Below are 24,581 nucleotides of genomic sequence, written 5' to 3' on the forward strand. Positions count from 1 at the left end.
CCCCCCCCCCCTTCGATTTAGTTCCAGCCTAACATGTGAGTAAAATTTAGTTAAGTCATTCATTATTCATCTCTTTCAGCGAAGTTTCCTTTCCTTATTGATCGAGTGATTGATTGATTGATCGTTTGATCACATTATATCTGTGAATGTTGAGAGCTTATGATCCTTGTATCTTATAGTGAATTATTTTGATCACTGGAGTAAATGTGAAAGCTGTGTTTAGAGTTCAAGTGTTAATCTATCTCTGTATCTATCTATCTGTGGTTGGTTTCAGGACTAAAATACACTCCGTCCTGCTCAGGGTATAGAGAGGAACTGGGAGGAAACCGTCAACTAAACCTCAAACTCCGTCTAGTCCGTTTAGTCTAAGAAATCCCTTTTTGTTAACGATTATTATGTTGATAACGTTGTACACATTGAACCTTGGAAATCCAGTAATATTCATCATTAATAGTCATGCAGATTACTTGCCTTATTCACAATTACATATATTTTTGGTTTAAATTCTTTTGAGAGAAAAGCGCGCCACTGGCCACTTGTAACTTGTAAACAAAGATATTAATAAAATAGCCAAGGATTCTTAAGAGAAAAATAAAAAAATTTGCATCACATTTGCCTCGTTTATTCATTGCAAATTTTTGCTTTGAAGATCGAGGAGCTGAAAGGGGGTAACTTAAAACTAACGATTTATAATATGTCTTCCGTTAACGCCGTTAATAAAATTGTTACTTTACGGTAACTTTTAAAAAACGCAAAATACCGTTTACGAAACGAGCTAAATAACGCCTAGTTTCAACTAAGGTATGTCCAATTGAGACATTTTTAATATTAGTCATTTTTCTACTTTTATCATTTTTGGGCCACATTGTAAGTATAAAGTATTGTTGTAGAGTTTAACAAAACAGAAAAACTGTTTAATGTCTATGCCAAGTTTACCATAGCAACCAGGAGCGTATATTCAGGGGGCTTTTCGAGCTCAGACCCCCAACCTCCTCCTGTATCAGTAAATGTTTTGGTGTCCAGGGGTATTTACCGCCCCCCCTCAACAATATCTGTAAACGCCCCTGCTCTAGCAGCTAAACAAACAAAACTCAAAAATAACATTTGTCTGCAAACGATTTAATTTATATAGACATTAGACACAAAGAAGATACCGGCAGACTTGTAACAAAAACCAATAAAATTAGCACAAAATGCAAAACTTAAACATTAAATATAAATTCCACAACTGCAATATATATCAAACAAGGATTAATTTCATTTAAAACTCTTAAAATAGGATTTTTCAACACGCTACTCTGACTAAATCAAGGTTTTGGCATGCTGCTGGCTGTTAGAATCAATTTATTTGTTCAGACTATCCCGAAACTCTTGTGCTTTCTTGTGCTTTTGCTATGAAATATATGTTTTTCTTCTGAAATACTCGCTGTAACAAAGACGACATCTAAATATATTGCGGGATTATAGGATCCATTCCAGGATAAATATATGACCAGGAAAAGTTATTATAGATTGAAATCATTATAAATTAATCCTAGCTACAATTCATGCAATGTTCGTAAATGAAAAGATTTTTTTTTTGAGATCTAGATATTTATTATCTCCGTATCGAGATTATTTTAATTGTACAAAATTGTTCACATATATTTAATACAACTATTTAACGATGCTATTGTGTACATATATTCTCAAATTAAATAATAAAAAATCGTACGGATACATTTTATCGTTTTTTCCTTTCATTAGGAATTTTGATTTAGGGATACTTGGATCCTGCAAAACATACAAATTGAATAGTGCAAAAATGAAACAGCATAGAATAAATTGCATAAAGTTAGTCGATGAAGAAGATTTAAAAATCGTCTGCATATAATTGAGCATTTAATGTGGAAAGTCAGATTGAGCAATCATTCTAAAGTTTTTATGTAACAATGGTGTACTGGCAATGTATGCAATATGGAAGAAACTACAATTGTACTGACGAAGAACATTGAAAGTTCAACGTTAGTATGGCATAAAACCTTAATTCTAGTAACAACGACATCTAGTGTTCTATCTGTATTGTTATTAATCTCTGATGAACATTTTTGTCCTGTCACTCATCGTATAAAATGATTTGTCATTGTAAATTAAATATGTTGTTAAAACAAGGAAGGATGAGTTTTTAGGTGAAAATTAAGTTGTCTACGGATGAACCCACAAAGGATGAGACTTCAGAGACGACATGCACGGAGTTTCTACTGTCTGTTTCCCTTTATTCATGATTCCTTGTTAAGGTTTTTGCCAAATCATTAAATAAGCCTTTAAAAGACAAGATTCAAGGCAGCATGACTTAATTTAAACTTATGGTCATTCTTAAAATCGTCTTAACAATCTCCTTCTTTGTAGGTAACTCCGTAAATAGAATAGGATATTCTACATTTTCAAGATAATAAGAGAAATATTTTCTAATTATTCTTCGGATTTATAACCTCTGCACTACTTTATGGGAATATATCGTGAGTAAACAAACTCAGCCACTTTCGTTCATTTTTTCTCATAATGGAACTAGACGTTTTCACACCATAATACATATTCCAACATATTTACTGATCTATACCACGTTACATTAGAACTGAAGTAACTTTCAAGTAAAAACTAAAAAAATGGTGTGACCGGATATAGAGCTACCAGGGCACAAATAAATAAATTTTACCTTCTTCTAGTGTCGTTAGAGTGACGTCATGATTTTTCTACCAACACTTTATTACAAATAAAAATTATTTATTCTTTATTAATATATATTTAACAAATAGATATACATTTATTGACAAACAATATAAAATATTATAAAATGAAGTATTTCCTTCATCAGCTGAGAGGCTGTGCTGTCTGAAGTCTAATCTATTTTTTGCACTTTTTCTAATGAGTGTTCACAATCGGCACTGATTTATTTTTTAACTAAAATATTGCAGATTTTTCCTCCATTTTTCTGCTAGAGGATTCTGCACTGAGATCTACAGGTTTCATCTTCCTCCACCTAGAAAATTTAGGGTGTCACAATTAGGTTTTCCAAACCAAATAGTTAGGATTTCCAAACTAAAATACCGAGTGTCTAAAACAGGATTTTCAAACTAAAATATTGGGTGTCTCAGTTAGAATTTCCAAACTAAAATACTGGGTGTCTCAGTTAGGATTTTCAAACTAAAATACTAGGTGTCTCAAATAGGATTTCCAAACTAAAATACTGGGTGTCTCAGTTAGGCAAACTAAAATACTGGGTGTCTCAGTTAGAATTTCCAAACTAAAATACTGGGTGTCTCAGTTAGGATTTTCAAACTAAAATACTAGGTGTCTCAATTAGGATTTCCAAACTAAAATACTGGGTGTCTCAGTTAGGATTTCCAAACTAAAATACTGGGTGTCTCAGTTAGGATCTTCAAACTAAAATACTAGGTGTCTCAAATAGGATTTCCAGACTGAAATACTGGGTGTCTCAGTTAGGATTTTCAAACTAAAATACTGGGTGTCTCAAATAGAATTTCCAAACTAAAATACTAAGTGTCTCAAATAGGATTTCAAAAAATACTGGGTGTCTCAAATAGGATTTCCAGACTGAAATACTGGGTGTCTCAAATAGGATTTCTAAACTAAAATACTTGGTGTCTCAGTTAGGATTTTCAAACTAAAATACTAGGTGCCTCAAATAGGATTTCCAAACCAAAATACTGGGTGTCTCAGTTAGGATTTTCAAACTAAAATACTAGGTGTCTCAAATAGGATTTTCAAACAAAATACTGGGTGTCTCAGTTAGGATTTTCAAACTAAAATACTTGGTGTCTCAAATAGGATTTCCAAACTAAAATACTGGGTCTCTCAGTTAGGATTTCCAAACTAAAATACTGGGTCTCAGTTTGGATTTTCAAACTAAAATACTGGGTCTCAGTTAGGATTTCCAGACTAAAATACAGAGTGTCTCAAACAGGGTTTTCAAACTAAAATACATTAAAGTTATTAACCTCTTTAATTCCATATTTGTTGACGAGAGCTAGACAGCTTGAACCTGATTGAAACAGATTTACTGTCTCACACTTTAACCCCTCTGCAGTACACGTACACTCTGTACATGGAGAAGCTCGATGTGTCTCACCCTCTCTAATGGTTTGTTCCGACACCTGGAAATAAATTACATTTTATAAATGCAAAATATGTAAATTGTTCACATGGATCTTACAAGCCTACATTTGTTCCATAAAACGCGCTGGGTCAACTGTAGATTGGGTTTACTTCTGAACAAAGTGTTCGTACTTTTGAACAAAATGTTCGTACTTTAGAACAAAATGTTCGTACTTTTGACCAAAATGTTCGTACATTTGAACAAAATGTTCGAACTTTTGAACAAAATGTTCGTACTTTTGAACAAAATGTTCGTACATTTGAACAAAATGTTCAGACTTTTGAACAAAATGTTCGTACTTTTGAACAAAATATTCGTACTTTAGAACAAGTGTTCGTACTTTTGAACAAAGTGTTCGTACTATTGAACAAAATGTTCGTACTTTTGAACAATGTGTTCGTACTTTTGAACAAAGTGTTCGTACTTTTAAAAAATGTTAGTACTTTGAAAAAAAATGTTCGTACTTTTGAACAAACTTTCCGTACTTTTGAACATGATGTTCTGACTTTTTAACAAAATGTTCGTACTTTTGAACAAAATGTTTATAATTTCGAAATTTTTTCGTGAAGTTCGATATTTCAAACAAAGAGTTAGGTTTTTTTCTAACAGTGCAGTGTAGGGATGGGCAAACTTAGTTTTTTTCAATTCAAGGTTTTTGGACTGTAGCGAAATTCTGTCCCCTGTAAAAAAATCTAATCGTGGAAAAAAATTCACTAAAGAATAACTATTAGATTTCTGTATAAAAAAAAAACTATTTTGAAATTTTGAACTTCTTAAAATTTGTGGAACCTTTAAAAGCCTAAATCTATTTTTTAACCAACCAATTTAGTGCCTTTATTTCTCTAATACAATGAGATCATAATTATTAAGGGGATATTATCGGAGTTTAAATAATTCACTGGGACGTTTTTCTTAGTATATCATGTGCTTAAAGGTCGTCAATTTCTCTTGTGTATCCAAGTAAAAAGAAAAACATCTACCTCACAAGTTTTGTCAACAGGTCCCTCTTCTTTCCAGGGTTCAAGATCAAGATGTTTTATTGTTTCAGCGCAATCCACCATGGGATTAGTTAATCGGTCCATCTGGTCCATAGCAGACCTAATAAAAGATTAGTTTATAGGTCCATAGCAGACCTATTAATAGGCTAGTTAATAGGTCCATAGCAGACCTAGAAATTGGTTAGTTAGTAGGTCCATAGCAGACCTATTAATAGGTTAGTTAATAGGTCCATAGCAGACCTAGAAATTGGTTAGTTAGTAGGTCCATAGCAGACCTATTAATAGGTTAGTTAATAGGTCCATAGCAGACCTAGAAATAGGTTAGTTAGTAGGTCCATAGCAGACCTATTAATAGGTTAGTTAATAGGTCTACAGCAGACCTAAAAATAGGTTAGTTAATAGGTCCATAAGGGACCTAGTAATAAGTTAGTTAATAGGTCCATAGCAGACCTTGTTAATAGGTCCATCGAATCCATAACATAATTAGGTTAGTTTGGTCCAGCTAATCTATTTGTTAATTCACATCTACAAAAATACAGTGGTCCCAATAAAATTAAGGAATATAAAGACGAAAAAGAAATTGTGCAGTGTGCACATGTCTTTGACTTGGTTAGGTTGATTTTCATGCTACTTGTAAAACTATTTGCACAACAAAAAACCATAAAAGAATGCGTTTATGGTTCTACCATCCCTAAATAATGTATAAATCTCTTAAAAACCTATGATGAAGTATAAATTTAACGAAAAAAATGGTGTCTTGAACACTTTAGTACCTGGGCAGTAATGAATTATCGTCCATGTTTCTACAAATAAGTCCCGCCAAACTGGTTCTTCGCAGTTCGGTCAGCTGATCCTCGCTAAACTTAAGCACGTGGTTTCCAGTTTCATACCAGAATCTATCACATTTCCTGAACAGTGAACACAACTTGGATAAAGAATGTCTGCCAGTCATTTTAATCAAAATCAAGCTTTTTTTCTAATATTAGATTCTTACACACTATCTGAACACCGAACAACAAAATTACTGCCAAGGCTTAAAGGAATTGTAGACGTAATTTCTAGTGACCCCCCCCCCCCCGCTATACATATATCTTTTAAACCTGATCAAGGATTAATGAGAAATTTATCTGAAAATTGACAATTTTCAGGTGTAGTCTCTTTATATAAGGGACAATTGTGGATAAATGACGGAGATGTTTTAAGAATTTTAATTCTTTTCAAGAGAGATAAGCGTCGATAACGTCGTTATTTGGTTATATTTAAAAAAATGCTGAATTTAGTTATACCTTTCTTTTAACCCTAATATTATTGCAAGTAGAGATGTTAACCCAACCAAAAATACTTCAAACTAAAATATTATTTTCAGGTTTCTATTTCTTTTGTTTCTTTACTCAGTTTAACATCTATAGGACATTAATAACAAATATGGAAAAAATACATTCTTGAAATTTTAGAGCTAAGAAATGCAATTCAAGAGCTTAAAGCTTTGTAGGGTTTATCGATTGTTTTAGAATTTTTTTTCCCTCCAGTATAGTTGCTTCATAAAGATCTTTAGGTGTGTCAATGTTGTAAGTGAGTTATTGAATGATTCTAATGATGATTTTATACTCTTTTCTCTTTCCTTTTCTAACTTAACAATAATCCGCTAATTCCTTCCAAAATGTCGTCTTCATTCATATTTAACATTTTTATCCACTAAGTCACTCTTAGTTTTATACACACGTATTTTATTCTATCTGTATCTTTCTTCTAAACTTCAATATTTTGCTTATTCTCTTCCAATACAGTGGTTTCCAAAAAACATCTATTCATTACTTAATCTTACCAATTACTCTAAATCCCAATTTAACAACCCTTTTCATCATCTAAACATTCATTGAATCCCAATCCCAACTTCCTCTTTAGTTGATATCCATTCCAATTCCCAACCTATACATTTAACCTTCTATAGACTTTTTATATCATGTTTCATTTATGACAAACGACAAGAGAAAAATCTGAACTTTAGATGTTTATGAAAGAAAGAAGCCTGTGTGCATGTGTTTACTTATATGTCCAAAGTGTGACCAAATCAAGTCTAAGTCAAAATGACCCCCCCCCCCTGTAGTTTTTTTTTACATAACTCAAAAAGTCTGAGGCTTTAGAAATTTTCTGACTTTTCCTACATACCCAAAACCCTCCCTTTAGGCCTACAACCGGGCTTTAATACTAACTGCCTGAGTCCTCAGGCACACTGCGTGAATGACTGCTTTTTCCTGTAACAAACTAAATCTTTGTTTTGACCCACTTCCACTTGTCAGATTTTGATAAAATTTAGCTTTTTGGAAAGCCTTTGACATAAGGAAACGAATTGCACAAGTTTTGCGAAAAAAATTGCAAATTTTTTGCAAACAACCTGTCAAAGGAAATTTGCACATTTTTAGTTTTTCTTGATTAAAAATCAGGTTATTTAAAATTTTGCAAAAATTTTAGTTTTTATTGATATTTGAAATGGCATGGTCAAGGGCTTTTCAAAAATGTATAGTTTTTTCATTTTTTGGACAAATCTTTTTTTGCAAACATTTTTACTATATAACTGGATTTTGCGAAAAATTCAATTTTCAAATTTTTTTGCAGATTCTAAAAATAGAGCACAAGCATAGACATCAAGCATGGGATTTAGAGGGGGGGGGTCAAATTGCCCCCCCCCCCCAGCATATCCTGGTTTTCAAGTAGCAGCAGAGATAGGGTTAAATTTCAAATCCAAAAAGGTACCTTCGACACCAAATTGGCCACACGTTTCATTTGTGTTTCAAAAGTGAAATCTGACAACTTTAGGACGTTTAACTTTAGTGAGATATAGGTGTTTTTCCTAAAAATCGGAAAAGTTAAGCTTAACTATAACCAAAGAAAGCACTTTACTCTAGATAGTGGTTTAGCGCTAAGGGACGTGCACCTGTTTAAAGGAACTGTACGCGTAATTTCAAGTGACCCATAGATGCCACTGCCTGATACACAACGGTACCCTGGAAACCTTTATCAGATCAATCAAGGGAAAGATATTGTCGTTCGCCAGGTTTAAAAGTGTTAATTCCGATAATTTCAAACAGTTTTTGCAATAAAAATGCGCAATTGTCACTTTTGAAGAGAAACCCCAATTCAAAATAATTAGCTTTAAAAATTCTAAACAATGATATCGGCTCAGTAACATTTTGCCTAGTACAAGTTCGCCTAGTACACTTTCGCCTAGTACATGTTCGCCTACTAACTTTTTGCCTAGATAACATTTTGCCTAGATAACATGTTGCCTAAACACAGTTTGCCTAGACAACATTTCGCCTAGATAACATTTTGCCTAGATAACATGTTGCCTAAACACAGTTTGCCTAGACAACATTTCGCCTAGATAACATTTTGCCTAGATAACATTAGAAGGTAATTTTTGCCTAGATAAATTCACTAAAATTTATAAAGTTCCTCTTTTTTCTCAAGAAATTCAATTAAAAGCAAAAAAAATGTATTATAATAATGTTTACAAATTTTTTCTTAAAGGGCACTTAAAGCTGGCATTACATTTTCTGTTTGAACAGCAACAATTATAAACTTTCTGACTACCAGGTCCATTGGAGACATATGAGAAATGTTGATTATCAATTATGGCTGGTCTGCCTCGTTTGGTTTTCCCTGCCTGAATTAAGGACGTCATGTCAACATCAATGTCAGTAGAAAACTGAATGATTTAAACTACAAAAAAAAATTGCGAAATTTTTACAGTAAAAATTGCGTATTTTTTTGTTCCAAAAGCTGGTTAATTTGAAGAATGTTAATCTAGGCGAAAATTACTCTCTAATGTTATCTAGGCAAAATGTTATCTAGGCAAATTGTTATCTAGGTGAAATGTTGTCTAGGCAATTGTTATCTAGGCAAAATGTTATCTAGGCGAACTTGAACTAGGCGAAAGTGTACTAGGCGAACTTGTACTAGGCGAACTTGTACTAGGCAAAATGTTACTGAGCCATGATATCTAATGCATACTTGATCAGACAAAGCTTTGAAGGATACCATTGTGATTCGGACATTGTCATCTTGCATGGTGGGTTACTTGAAATTACGCTTACAGTCCATTTAAATGGAGACTGATTTAAAGGTATGCAGTCCCATATTTGACTTAACACATCAAAAAGAATTTCAATAATGTTACATCATACCTAAGATGGCTGAACTGCAGACCTATTAAACAGGTCAAGGTTGGACCAGTTAGCGCGCCGGCCAACTTCCTTTCAGAGAGTAAACCAGGGAATAGATCCACGTCGTCTGGGTGCTTGTATATCTTCTGCAGTCTACAAATTAGATCATAGTTAAATATAAACTTTTATTTTTGTTGCCGATTTTTTCAGTATTTGCCGAAAATTCTGATTTGCACATCCCTATAATGGCAACCTGATAAGGTGAACATTTGATATTTAAAACTTTGAATATTTGATCTAACTGAATTCATAGTAAGAAATATCTAATCAAATCAATTAAATCATAAGTTGCTGGGATGGCCTAAGGCTCCAGTATTGGATCGGATCTAAAATATACGACTACGACATTGGGTTGCAAAGAACTAGGGAGTAGAAAAAAAACAATTGGGGGGAAAAGACTCAATTCCTTTAGTATTACATGCCACGTGGATTATGGAGGATCATAGCTAGTCAGGATAAAAAAATGTTGCTCATATTTAAAAAAAATATATATTAAAAATCCAACAACAAAATGCAATCAAATTTTATACATCTTGATATGGAGAAACAAAAAAGTGAAAATTATCATTATTTACATATATATTACATATGCAAAGTTATAAATGTAAGATAACAAGATTTATCTGTAATAAAAAACTTCAAAAAAATAGTTTATTGTAAAATAGATATTCGAATCAACTTGATTTCTGTAAATGTTTCATTTTTTATAAACTAGGCTTCATCTTCTATTTAAATTGTGAACATTTTCTATTTGTATATATTGTAAAACAAAAACAAAAAGTACGCGGATTTTTTAAGAAAAATTTAATTTGACAATTTGTAATTTTGATCATCCATAAACGTTCCCAGCAGGGTCATGTGAGGTTCAACACAAAATTTGGGCTCGATCGGTTCAGCCGTTTTGACGCTTACTAGATACAAACAGACAGACAAACAAAGTATAAATATATTGATAAACATTACTTGTTTATGATGTCCAAAGGTATTTCATCTTGAAAATCTAGAAAGTGTTTAGCTCTCTTCAGTTTACACATCTCTCTAAATATTAAGTAAATTAAGTTAAATCAAAATAACGAATATCTTTTAAAGTCGAATTTTAAAAATCAGAAATTAAAAAGATTAAGAAGAAATCAAAAGTGGCCACAGTGAATACAAAGATTGAGGGGCGGATACAGGATTTAAGTGAGGGGGGGGGGGGACAAGATTTAGGAACAAAAAAAATTCCCGATTAGGAACAAAAAATCGTGCCGCAGGAGAAATTTTTTTTTGACTTAAAAGACTCAAAAAGAGTCAAAATTAATGACTAAAGACTAAAAAACTAGATTTTTAACTTTAAGGAACAAAATTAACGGATTAGAACAGGAATTTAGAAACAATTAAAAGATTGTTCAGGAATTAGGAACAAAATTAAAGAATTTGGACAGGGATTTAGGAACAATAAAAAGATTGTTCCGGAATTAAAATGAGAATTCTTTCATGAAATGGCGCGCACAATTCTAAAGTGTTCAGCTCAGATAACATAAGATTTGATGTCCTTCTTCTTTAATCCAATCTCAAAATAAAATGAAAATTTACATAACTGGGCAAAAATATCAAAATTTGTAAAACTATGAACCTTTCAAAGTTGATCTGATAAAATTTAGGTTTCTATCAAATATTCCTTAAAGTAAAAATCTCATCATAAACCAACATGTTTTTTTACACACCTGTATTTGTTGTAACCTGGAATACCATGATCTCTTCCTCTTTGTATATTCAGAGCAATCAAATCCATCCCAGATTCAGTTTTCCCCCTCTCCTCAAACAGATGATTAGATATCTCCTCTGTCATCCGGTTATCCACCGTCTCCATTGGAGTCATCACCAGACCTCGGAGCAGATCGTCTACCATGTGCTCCTCCATGATCACATCCGGGTTGTTAAAGTGGTTCCTAAGTTGAAGGTCTCGAGGATTGGAACGACCAAGCATGGCCTGTTCACTCATAACAGTAAGATTAGGCCGGATGGTGCTGTGTCCAAACCTGAATGCAGCAGTGGCAAATTCATTGAAAGTTGTCGCAGAGCATTCAGGGTCATAGTCGTAGTAATATTCTCCAGTTCTAAGATCAATATCAAAGACCTTTAAGGAGTTTAGACCAAGAACTCGGGGAAGGAACTCATTATATGTAATATGCTGAATCTGAGCTCCTAGTATTCTTCTTGTCTCCTGGAATACCTTCTCATTATCCCAGTGTGGGTTCAATGCTGCCAACTTCTCCGCAATAGAGTTGTGTTCTCGGACAAGTAATGTATGCATGACTGTTAACCCTGGATGTTCATTAACCCTGCCATCTCCGGCCAAAAAACATTCTCCAGTGGGGGAGAAGCACTCCAGGTTCTCTGTGGTTCTTGGGAGTAGATACTTGTACTTACCGCCTCTACGATTAAGAGGATGTGAAAAGGTTTTGAGAAGATAGGAGTCCTGTTTCCTGAGCTGTTTAGTCTGACACTCATCTGATCCATAAAGAGCGCTTGCATCAATATAGGAGCTGATTTGGTTCAATTGCTCTCTAGGGCCTTAAAAAATTGACAATTGGATTAAATTGGATTAATACTCTCAATCTTCTGGACTTATAGCCCTCTTGCTCAAATAAAGCAAACTCTTGTGATTATACTTCTCCAGTTCAGGCTAAAATAGACAGTCACAGGAGGTTGCCTTCTTTTAGAAGGAGGGGAGGGGGTTCCCAAGCACATTTAATAATAACTACCAACCTTTCTTCTCTTGATGTACATTATAGATAAATAAACTAATCAACTTTTTACAAAGAATAAAAATCTTAATTTTAATTTGTTTTACCTATCTTCTGCTGTCCAGCGAAGGATCTGGTGAAAGGAATGCATTTTGGGTCTACTCTATTGTATGTGAAGAAAGGATCATCTTGTGGGATCTTAATAGGATTACAAGCTGGATGTTGAACACCAGAATCACAGGATTTACAGTCCAGAAGAGAATTGCCATGACCTCGAACCATTGGTGTGTGTGTCATATCATGATCAATAAACTGACCCCACTGCATCAACATCAAGGTATACTTTGGGTCTGGAGCAGCTTCATTAGTGTGGATATCTTGAGATACTGTTCTGGGATTGGGTATTCTTGATCCTCGGACACTTTTCTGTCGGGGAGTTGAAACTCCATCCTCATATTCAGACGGAAGAAAACGACGATGTGGTGAGTTGCTCTTACCCCATTCTGGGTTGTTTATGTTATTGCACCATCCACTGTATGTTCTGTATCTATCTTCTGAGTTGCAGGGAGTCAGATCTTCAGAGGGGAAGCATTTGCCAAGAGTAACAACCTGGGTTGCTTCTGCAGGAACAACCCTGGCTGTAAACCTTGATGAACTTGGAACATTCTCAACAGTTACTGTTGTATAGAAATTATGCCCTGTGGGTAGAGATTTAAGTTTTTCTTTCACCTTACTGTTGAGTATACCATTGATGTCGATAGAGTTTTGAGGATCGTTGAAGTCAATCCCAGCAGTCTTAGCTTCTCTCCTACTTCTAGTCTTGCTGGTGGATGACGCAACAAGATTAGCCAGGCGGGGACTTTTCATAAACTCGTAGGTGACAAACTCAAACAAAGCTGAGTTGTTTACTGTGTTTTGAACCTGTATTGAAGGTTTTGAAACTGCTCCTTGGGCTCGAAGACTGCTATGAACTGGAAGAGAACAACTGTCGAGCAGATTGTATTCAAACTTACGAAACTTGAGCAAATTCTCCATTGCCACTCGTAGGGCTTGTTCTATCTCTTCTTCCTCTTCTAGATCTAGTCCAGGTTCCTCTGACTCCCATAAGGAGAGGTCTAGTCTAGGGATGTACAGGCAAGATATCTGGTTGTTTAACGACTCATCGGGTAGGAGAAAACTAGAAGGTTGGATGGTTTTAATATTGGGAATATTCTCACATAGAAAGGAGGAGAGGGTGACAGACTTCAAGGATTCGATTTGATCTTTCCTAAGTCCATCCTCGTGCATTCTTCCAGTTTTCTCGTCTCGGGTATACCAAAAGGAGTCACCATTAATAACTTTGCTCAACAACTAGAAAAAATAAATCATCAAACATGACTGGACAATGTACAGGGACATATGAATTAACCCAGAGTAAACCATCATAAGCCAAATTCAACCCTTATTTTCTTCAGAATCAAAAGATTTTTAAATTAAAGATTTCCTATTTTTGTAATTGTAGAGTAAAAATGTTCTCAAACCTGAAGTGAAAACTTGATATTTCAAAACAATTGGATCTTCAAAGTTGATAGTATGTGAAATATCAAATGTCTACGACATTATGTTGCAAAGATATAAGGATTAAACAGTTAGAGTTTGAGGAGAGTAATCAACTCTTTTTTCTTGAAACATTGTAGTCACCAAGTGAAAATATGATGAATTTGTAATTTGAGCTATCAATAGAACTTATTTTGACCTGAACACCATGTTTACCTTATTAAGAAGGCAAGCTAAGGTTGGGGAGAGAATGGAACCCCAACCTGGGTTCTCTGCTAATCCTCCTAACAGAGGATTCATCAAAGATCCGTCCTTACCTCCTCTGCAACAAATAAACAAGAAAAACAATGAATTTTCTGTCTATCAAAGACGACATTTATAAAGATGATTTTTTAAATTCCAACCTGAACAAAGCTTCATAGTATTCCTGGCCCTCCTGGAGTTTACACTTGGTTCTTACATCTCTCCAGTTCAGCATTCCAATACGCTCCACGATATCAAGGGCTTCGGAGACATCATTTAACCTAGATAATAGATTAGTTTCAAATAGGTCGTCTTCAATATAGATTAACAAGGAAAGCATCCAACAAAGTCTTTTCTTAGTCAATTCTGTAGTTAACTTAAGTTCTTTTCTTTATACTGGGATTTAAAAATAGAGATGGAAGATAATTCAGTTAGGCATAGATAGCTATAGGTCGTCTTCAACCCAGAACATGGATTTAAAATTAATGAAGGAAGCAAGAGCAATTCTCAAAGCAGATCTTTAATAAAGATTGTTAAACCTGTTTCTTTGTAATTTCCAAAATAGAAAAGATAATAATTTGGTTTCGTTTGGTCGTCTTCAACCCCGGAAATAATTTAAAAATAAACCTGTCCATTGTAACTCCTCCAGAGGGAACTTCTTGTCGGAGGGTCAACATCCTTTCTGCTAGTTTCATCCAGATACTCTAAACAATGATTTAACACACTGAGATTAGAACTAAGGAGAGGGGGAACATATTTAAACAAGAGATTAGAGCTAAGGAGAGGGGGAACATATGTAAACAAGAGATCAGAACTAATGATCGGGGGCACTATGTAAACAAGAGATTTGAACGAAGGATAGGGGGAACTATGTAAACAAGAGATTAGAGCTAAGGAGAAGGGGAACTATGTAAACAAGAGATTAGAACTAAGGTTTGGTTTGAATGATTATCTCCTTCAAAATATTGATAATTATTGAGGTTGGGCTGGGAGATAATTATCTCCCACTAGATCTAGATATATATAATTCCTTGAGGTAGGGCTGGGTCTTGGGAGCGAAATATCTCCATAGATCTAGAAGATATAGATAATACTTTGAGGTCGGGTTGGGAGCTAATTATCTCCTATAGATCTAGATGTAAATAATACCCTGAGGTTGGGTTGGGAGCTAATTATCTCCTCCTAGATCTAGATATAGATATTAACTTGGGGGTGGGTTGGGAGCTAATTATTTCCTATAGATCTAGATGTAAATAATACCCTGAGGTTGGGTGGGGAGCTAATTATCTCCTCCTAGATCTAGATATAGACAATACCTGAGGGTGGGTTGGGAGCTAAATATCTCCTTTTAGCTAGATATAGATAATACCCTCAGGTTGGGTTGGGAGCTAATTATCTCCTCCAGTCCTAGATCTAGATATAGATAATACCTTGAGAGTGGGTTGGGAGCTAATTATCTCATCCTAGATCTAGATATAGATAATACCTTGAGGGTGGGTTGGGAGCTAAATATCTCCTTTTAGCTATATATAGATAATACCCTCAGGTAGGGTTGGGAGCTAATTATCTCCTCCTAGATCTAAATATAGATAATACCTTGAGGTTGGGTTGGGAGCTAATTATCTCTGTTGCTCCAAGTGCTAGATAAGCTTGAACCCCGACCAGAAGTTCCTCTACAGTAATAGGTTCAGGAGCGACGGCATCTCCAACCTAGACAAGTACAAATTATTACTCTTTAGTTCAACAATGTTCAACAAAATAGGTATTAAAATAATAAAATATAGTGAATACTTACACTAATATTAGTTCTTAACGTTGCTCTTCCCTAGAGCAATTATATTGTTTGTTATAAGAAATGCAAACCAGTTCTTGGATTGATTGATGTCGTGTTTTGTATATATTTAATGTCAGGGTTCAAAATTTGACATAATGTAATTATACATGTTTAGAATACATTTCCGCGCAAAAAAATACCGAAACCCTAATTTCTACCTTTTGTAGAAGTGATGTTGGATATTCTACCTGTTGTAGAAGTGATGCTGGATATCCTACCTGTTGTAGAAGTGATGCTGGATATCCTACCTGTTGTAGAAGTGATGCTGGATATCCTAGAAGGAGTGGTGCCAACTCCTTTACGATTATATTGTTGTATTCACCAATCAATATCCTACGAGACTCCTAAAAAATTTTATTTAAAAAAAGAGTAATATTATATCCTCTGTAAAGACCAGAAAAAGATCTGTTTACATAATTTTGACATATTGAACCAATTGGTCAAATTACGCGGAATTTTGACTCTAAGACATTCTAACTTTTCAAATTTTCATTCTGCAGAAAAAGTAAAAAAAATCTTGTTATGTTACCCATTACATTTTTAAACCTTTCTTTTCATATAACATCAAAAAGAAGCGGGTGTTTAAGAACGAATAAGATTTAATCTTTAAAAAAAATTTCCCCGTTGACATTTTTTATGAAATAAGTAAAATTGTAATTTTCTCCATTGTAATATAACCGCCTTCTAACCTGTTGGACCCTTGTGAGTCCCCAGTCCTGATTCCTCCGCCTTAACTCCGCCACAAGCCTGCTTTCTTCCGCCTCCAGTAACCGCCATAATATCTTCTCTCCAACCTCCCAAGTCTCATCTGCAAAAAAAAATATTTAATTAATATTTTTAAGAGTTACATACAGAGCCAGCAGTGGAGCTGAAAGGGTTCAAGTCCCCCTCCCCCTTCATGCACAAGAGAGAGCAAGGATTCGGAAGTTAAAATAGAACAAAAATATTTTTAAGTGTAACCTTTACAAATTGTTCTAGCTGACAAGGGAGAAAAGCTAACTTTTTAAAGGAAAAAAATCAAATTGAAAAAAATTAAACTTTAGCTAAATCAAATGTAGTTGAACAGTTCTAAAGTGCTAATCAAAAAGACCCGGAATCAATTTACAAATAATCAGACGACTTTACAATCTAATTTAAAAAATATTTTTGATGAAATGATAATCACAAAATAAGTCATGCCATTTTCAAAATGCGGTCTGCCTTTTTAACATTTAAAATGGCCAGAGATATATGTAAACTCGCCTGATTAACTGTTAATTAATTCCGGGTCTTTCTGATTATAACTGTATATAATTATAATTTGGTAATCACCGAAACTGTTCTTTTCAAAAGGTCTCACCGTTTTGTTCTGATAGAATTTGTATCTTGTCTCCTGATGTTCCATACATGTTGGATAGATCAAGCAGAGGGGTTTCCAGGTTTATAAATTCATCTTTTAGAGACCTAAACCATAGAGATCGTATACTATAGAGATCGTAGACCATAGAGATCATAAACCAAAGAGATCGTAAACCATAGGGATCATACACCAGAGATCATAAACAATAGGAATCATAAACCATAGAGATCATAAACTATAGAGATCATAAACCTTCGAGATCATAAAGCATCGAAATCATGAACCAAAGATCATAAAACATAGGGATCATAAACCATAAAGATCATAAACCATAGAGATCATAAACCATAGAGATCATAAACCATAGAGATCATAAACTACAGAGATCATAAACCTTTGAGATCATAAACCATCGAGATCATAAACCATGGAGATCATAAACCATCGAGATCATAAACTATAGAGATCATAAACCATAGATCATAAACCAAAGAGATCATAAACCATAGAGATCATAAACCATAGAGATCATAAACCATAGAGATCATAAACCAGAGATCATAAACCATAGAGATTATAAACCATAGAGATCATAAACCATAGAGATCATAAACCATAGAGATCATAAACCATAGAGATCATGAACCATAGAGATCATAAATTATAGGGATCATAAACTATAGAGATCATAAACTCAAAATTAATATCAAGGGGAGGGGAGAAGATGAAGGGGAGGGGAGAGGATGAAGGAGAGGGGTCCAAGTTTCTATATATCTGCTCTCTTGATTTTATGAATGATTTGAACTGGAAAGGACTGGTTTGGTTTACATATTACGAGATAATGGAATACTAATCCCAATCGTACATGGATTCAATAACATACAAGGAATAAACATGGGCCGGGACTAAAGTTTAACTGGGCCGGGCAGGGGGGGGGGGTTATGGGGGGTGGCCTTTTAATCAAAAATAATTAAAAGAAGTTTTCGACATAAATCTTAAGATATTCATCCTAATTCATTAAATACAAACAGAGATTTGTCTTGAGATTTTGCACAGAATCAGAATTATAATTATTTGTATGAATTAAGGAGCAAAGTATTGTTCACTTAAAGGGATTGTAAACGAAAGTTCAAGTGACTCTTATGTTACTGAGTGGCATGTCCAATTCACAGCAACCAAGCAGCGACGATAAACCAGTCCCAAATTCGAAACCCACTTTATTGTCCCGGCTCATAGCCAACCGGGACAAATGAGAGGGTTTGAAAGTAATTCAGTCGAGAATGGAAGGATAATGTGGTCACTAGGGATATAAAGTTGTTTCACTTTATTTACCTGATATCTAGCAGATCATGTTTAATAAAAACAGTCCAGGCTCCCAACCATTCTGTCACGGGTTCGATCCTCTCCGGGTGTTCTGCTAACATACTGCTGGGTAGGGGGGAGGAGGGATACCCGGAGATTAAACCTGAACCTACTGTTTGACCGGCCAATCCCCAATCAGGGTTTAATGCGTTGCTGCAGCTTCCGTTTAAGGTTCTATATAAATATATAGATAAAATATATTAAGTTCTTATTTAAAACCTTCATATTTTACACTGCCTCTCATTTTCCTCAGATTGAACTGTGTATACTGTACACTGTACACTGCAGTACGCTATACATATCATGTCAAATAATTAAACTTTAAAACGATTTTTGGGGTTTGTTACACATGATATTTGTTTTAATCAAAATATATCTTGTGAGTCATAATATTTTAAAAGAAAAAGCAGAGCTATCAGAAATGGTTTTTGTTAACAAATGTTCCCGGTTTTGAATGTCAACCTATGAAAGTACATTTTAAATACCTTTTTATTAATATTAATTATATATTATTTAAAGAAAATTACCTGAACTTTATTTTGCATTTTGTATAAACAGTCTCACTGTAAATGTCCCTGCAGCAAAAGCAAATAAATTTAATAAGAACATTTATCGGGTTTTAAAAAAAATCTAAATTCAAAATTAGTTTCCAAAACGTACTAACTCAATTTGATATTACAATTCATCTTTTATATTTAAAAATCTGTCAGTGGTCTAAAGAAATAAACTTTGAATCATCTTTTTAAACTTATTTTATCTAATTCTTATAAAAGGCAAGATAAAACGAATAAATACAAGGAGAACCAACTATACTTGTAGAGCAGAAACAATTTGCAATTTCCAAGAAATAGACTTTGAGACTTTGCAACATAATGTTGTGGACCTTTGATATTTTAAAACATAATTCTATGAGATCAGACAAAGTTTTGAACATCAAGTTAGGCTTCCACAATTAGGTTGCAAAGATAGTGGGATTATAATTACAGTGTTTATTTCGTTGAGTTCCATTTTTTTAGTTTTAATTTAGAATACGAATTACAATATAATAAAAAAATATCGTAAATTATTGTAAATAAACACGGTTTGAATTTTAGTTTTAAAACATTTAATTAGCTTTCCTGTATAGCAAAGAAAGGATCAGTAACGCCAATTTTAAAGCCATTCTCTTCACTCACTAGCTGGTCGGCTGTCCTAACTTAATAATATACTCTGGTGTACACATGTACTGCTGTACTACAGTCTCGGGTACTGTGTGAACCTTTGTTGTACTGTACAACGGGAATGTGTCTGTGCCAAGGAGTCTGAAAACACTTGGAAAAAAGTCTCTAAAATAAAAACACAAGAAAAGATATCGTACTGTTCACCACAATCTGGACACAGGAAAATTAATCATAAGTTTTTTTATAGAAATCTTTTTGATTATTGTTTTTTAAAGGGAAACCCAAAACGTTTGTATAAATCATCAAAAATCTATGAATAATTTGAATTATTTTTACCCCTTTTGTGGACTGTACATTGACATTTTTCCCTGTGACTATTTATAAATGATGAGCTTTTCTCAGTCACTTACTTAGCTAGTGGTAAACATGAGGACAAGGTCTCTAATATTTAATTTTTGTAAATTAAGTTATGTTACCCATGTTCCCTAATTCTGACATTCATGTTGATCAAATCTTACAAAATTTTTAACCCAACAAATTTTAATCAAAAGGGAACAGATTTCTAAAATATGTTTTAAATCTAGTTTTTTTTCTTGTCTATTAAGTTCTCCTGGGATATGAACAACTAAGGATTTTTCGAGGGGGAAACTGCCCCCCCCCCCTATAGTAGATCAATTGCATAAATGAAAAATGATAAATCCAAAAAATTCTGAAGTTTTAACCCTAGAAGTCCAGGGAAGCTTCTATTCAGACAACTTAACCATTACTAAAGGTTTACACAGGGCCGGGGGGGGAGAGGGGGCGCTTAAGAAACTGCGAAGGAAGCGTTGAGTGGGGGGCGGAGGGTTAAATATCTGACCACCTTGACAATGAGAAGGGGGGGGGGGGGGTAATAATCAGTTCAACCTTGATAATAAATACAGGTGGATTCTATTTATACAGATCTTATTCTTGAAAGAGTTAAGAAACTCTGCAAATATTTGTTTAAACTGAGAGTTTTTTTTTTATCATATTGAGAGTTTTTTATCATATTGAGAATTGCAGATAATAAGTTTTTGTTACGAATTATGATTGTTTAATTCCTTTATCTTTGCAACCCGATGTCATAGACCTTTGATATTTCATATTTTAAATCCTGTTACATCAAATGGTCAAAATTTGAATTTTCTAAAGTCAACACCATCAGATTTCAAACATATAGGGATTAGAAAATGTTCTCCTGTTGCAAAAACTTAGTTCCAACACTTTAATTTCGAGAAGAGTTTTAAGAAGATTATAACGGAGCATAACAAAAGAAGCGCCCTGTATTATGTGGATTTAACAAGTAATGAATAGACCTTTACACACATACTTACATATATATATATACATATATATATAATCAACACTAGGCAATTAGTACCCCCCCCCCCTAGCAACAATTATACTAAGCAACAGATTGTACATTAATGTAACTTTTCAAGGATTTCATAGTAAACGCGTTTAAACTTTTTCATTTATATATTTCTTCTGTAGAAATATAGAATGGAACCTATAAAACTGTGAAATAGGAAGACGACTGAACCCTAAAAGTTGTGAAGTGTACACAGACCAATTTCTCTTCATAAGTTACAGGTGTTTATTGTTTAAGCTACTGGTAACACTAATTACATTACGACATCACCAAATATACTTCAGATTTCTTAGAAGTCGTCTTCATATTCCATAGTTTTATGGGTACCACTGTACTTAAATACAAGTTTTTCATCTACAAAGGATGAGAATTTAGAGACGACTGTACGCAATCAATTCTGTCTGTTCCCTCGTATTTAATATTTTCTGCAACTGTGAACGTGTTGCTTTCTTTGCCAAACCATTTAATAAGCCAATTAATTACTATATTTAGGACAAAAAGTTTAATTTAACCATGGGATTGTTATTTTTCAAGGGTTTCAGGTTTTCATGAAAGTCTGTCACGCCCTGTAGCTATGAATTAATTTATTACGCTTACAAAGGTTAGAAAGAAAGCCNTGGACCAAACCTCTGTAGAGTAAAAAAGTAGATGTTAGTTCCACATTTATTGAAAATATATTTCGGTCTGGGTTGACCCTTGTCAGTTCTTGAGATTGTTTCTTCACAAAGATTAAAACAATATTTATTGCAGGTTATTGGAGGACGTAAACAAAGTGCACTGCAGGTTATTGAAGGATGTAAACAAATTGTACTGCAGTTCATTCGAGATTGTAAACAAAGTGTACTGTAGTTTATAGGAGGATGTATACAAAGTGGACTGCATTTTAACTTTTTAAGGATACTTTAAATAAAGTGTACTGTAGTTTATTGAAGAATATAAACAAAGTGTGGAACAGTTTATTGGAAAATGTAAACAAACCGTTCTGCAGGTTATTGAAGGATGTGAACAAAGTGTACTGCAGGTTATTGGAGGATGTAAACAAAGTGTTCTGCAGGTTATTGGAGGATGTAAACAAAGTGTAATGCAGTTTATAAGAGGATGTAAACAAAGCGTACTATTGTTTATTGGAGAATGTAAACCAACTGCACTTCAATTTATAAGAAGATGTAAACAAAATGTGTTGCATTTTTAGGATAATGTAAACAAAGTGTACTATAGTTTATTGGAGATTATAAACAAAGTGTTCTGCTATTTATTGAGGATGTATACAAAGTGGACTGCATTTTTAGGATACTTTAAACAAAGTGTACTGTAGTTTATTGGAGAATAAAAACAAAGTGCACCGCAGTTTATTGGAAGATGTAAACAAACTGCTCTGCAGTTTATTGGAGGATGTAAGCAAACTGTTCTGCAGTATATTGGAGGATGTAAGCAAATTGTACTGCAGGTTATTGGAGGATGTAAACAAAGTGTACTGCAGGTTATTGAAGGTTGTAAACAAAGTGTAATGCAGGTTATTGGAGGATGTAAACAAATTTTACTGCAGGTTATTGGAGGATGTAAACAAAGTGTACTGCAGGTTATTGGAGGATGTAAACAAAGTGTAATGCAGTTTATTGGAGGATGTAAACAAATTTTACTGCAGTTTATTAGAAGATGTTAACAAAGTATACTGCATTTTTAGGATACTTTAAACAAAGTGTACTGTAGTTTATTGGAGAATATAAACAAAGTGTACCGCAGTTTATTGGATGATGTAAACAAACTGTTCTGCAGTTTATTGGAGGATGTAAGCAAACTGTTCTGCAGGATATTAGAGGATGTAAGCAAATTGTACTGCAGGTTATTGGAGGATGTAAACAAAGTGTACTGCAGGTTATTGAAGGTTGTAAACAAAGTATACTGCAGGTTATTGGAGGATGTAAGCAAATTTTACTGCAGGTTATTGGAGAATGTAAACAAAGTGTACTGCAGGTTATTGGAGGATGTAAACAAATTTTACTGCAGGTTATTGGAGGATGTAAACAAAGTGTACTGCAGGTTATTGGAGGATGTTAACAAAGTGAATTTCGGGTTATTGGAGTATGTATACAAATTGTACTGCAGGTTATTGGAGGATGTAAACAATATGTACTGCAGGTTATTGGAGGATGTAAACAAAGCGTACTATTGTTTATTGGAGAATGTAAACCAACTGCACTTATAAGAAGATGTAAACAAAATGTGTTGCATTTTTAGGATAATGTAAACAAAGTGTACTATAGTTTATTGGAGATTATAAACAAAGTGTTCTGCTGTTTATTGAGGATGTAAACAAAGTAAACTGCATTTTTAGGATACTTTAAACAAAGTGTACTGTAGTTTATTGGAGAATATAAACAAAGTGTACCGCAGTTTATTGGAAGATGTAAACAAACTGTTCTGCAGTTTATTGGAGGATGTAAGCAAACTTTTCTGCAGTATAATGGAGGATGTAAGCAAATTGTACTGCAGGTTATTGGAGGATGTAAACAAAGTGTACTGCAGGTTATTGAAGGATGTAAACAAAGTGTACTGCAGGTTATTGGAGGATGTAAACAAAGTATACTGCATTTTTAGGATACTTTAAACAAAGTGTACTGCAGTTTATTGGAGAATATAAACAAAGTGTACCGCAGTTTATTGGATGATGTAAACAAACTGTTCTGCAGTTTATTGGAGGATGTAAACAAATTTTACTGCAGGTTATTGGGGGATGTAAACAAAGTGTACTGCAGGTTATTGGAGGATGTAAACAAAGTGAATTTCGGGTTATTGGAGTATGTATACAAATTGTACTGCAGGTTATTGGAGGATGTAAACAATATGTACTGCAGGTTATTGGAGGATGTAAACAAAGTGCACTGCAGGTTATTGGAGGATGTAAACAAAGTGTACTGCTGGTTATTGGAGGATGTAAACAAAGTGCACTGTAGGTTATTGGAGGATGTAAACAAATTGTATTTTAGGTTATTGGAGGATTTAAACAAAGTGTAATGCAGTTTTCGGAGGATGTAAATAAACTAAACTGTTCTGCAGGATATTGGAGGATGTAAACAAATTGTAATGCATTTTCTAATGAAAACATTTCAATTCCAGGTTGATATTCTATGATATTACGGACGTTCTTGACGTTTTGCTTGTATGTTTGTGTCCAATAAACATTTAAACTACGACGACGGATAGAAAAGCAACGTTGAACCGCTGAATTTCAAGGATGAAATGAAAGGAAAGTTAATTGCAGTTGCGTATACTCTGCGTACATATTGAAACAAGTTCTCTCTGGGCGGAATTTGTAAGCAAGAATAGATGCCCCAGTGTTCGGAAACACTTCTTTCTTTTAGGGAAGTAGCTTCTACTCTGGGGGGAGCATCTATAGCAGAAATAAATATACAAAATAATCTAGAATGGGCAAATACCAAAGTAACGTACGAATGTTTAGTTGGACAAAATTGAGGAAACTCAAAAGTATTGAACAAAAGGTAAAATGTATCTTACCAAAAAACTTTACATTACAAAACAACATTCACACACGTAAACCAGGAAGGGAAAAAATTGATTTTCGAGCAATAGAAGTTGAGTTCCCA

The 24,581-nt window shown here is 34.0% G+C and overlaps 2 protein-coding genes across 2 annotated transcripts in view; both read right to left on the reverse strand.

Annotated features, from left to right (window-relative positions):
- The window catches only part of LOC111712928 (lachesin), a 20,726-nt gene extending 20,281 nt beyond the window's left edge, over positions 1–445 (reverse strand). The window contains exon 1 of the mRNA XM_023487687.1: positions 423–445. Coding sequence (XP_023343455.1) covers positions 423–445 — 23 coding nt within the window. The remainder of the gene's footprint in view (positions 1–422) is intronic.
- A 2,317-nt stretch (positions 446–2,762) lies between these two features.
- On the reverse strand, positions 2,763–19,741 carry LOC111712925 (uncharacterized). The gene is made up of 18 exons (XM_023487683.1): positions 19,542–19,741; positions 18,951–18,998; positions 18,394–18,597; positions 17,062–17,165; positions 16,412–16,530; positions 15,971–16,066; positions 15,485–15,598; positions 14,516–14,592; positions 14,050–14,169; positions 13,862–13,967; positions 12,217–13,459; positions 11,087–11,936; positions 10,344–10,418; positions 9,342–9,473; positions 5,928–6,062; positions 5,137–5,254; positions 3,999–4,154; positions 2,763–3,019 (listed from the first exon to the last, which is right to left on the reverse strand). The coding sequence occupies exons 1-18, from the start codon at positions 19,583–19,585 to the stop codon at positions 2,975–2,977; spliced, it is 3,786 nt and encodes a 1,261-aa protein (XP_023343451.1). The 5' UTR covers positions 19,586–19,741; the 3' UTR covers positions 2,763–2,974.
- Between the last annotated feature and the right edge of the window lie 4,840 nt (positions 19,742–24,581).

This window comes from Eurytemora carolleeae, unplaced genomic scaffold (assembly GCF_000591075.1).
Source record: "Eurytemora carolleeae unplaced genomic scaffold, Eaff_2.0 scaffold669, whole genome shotgun sequence".
Lineage (NCBI taxonomy): Eukaryota > Metazoa > Arthropoda > Copepoda > Calanoida > Temoridae > Eurytemora > Eurytemora carolleeae.

Bases quoted from the DNA above. Each gene is read 5' to 3' on its own strand.
- LOC111712925 (XM_023487683.1), bottom strand. From the start codon at position 19,585: ATGGCTTTAAAATTGGCGTTACTGATCCTTTCTTTGCTATACAG. The intron at 17,166-18,393 runs GTAAATAAAGTG...TCTATGGTTTAG, and splicing joins CATGATCTGCTAGATATCAG to GTCTCTAAAAGATGAATTTA. The intron at 4,155-5,136 runs GTAGATGTTTTT...ATTTATTTCCAG, and splicing joins CTGTTGACAAAACTTGTGAG to GTGTCGGAACAAACCATTAG.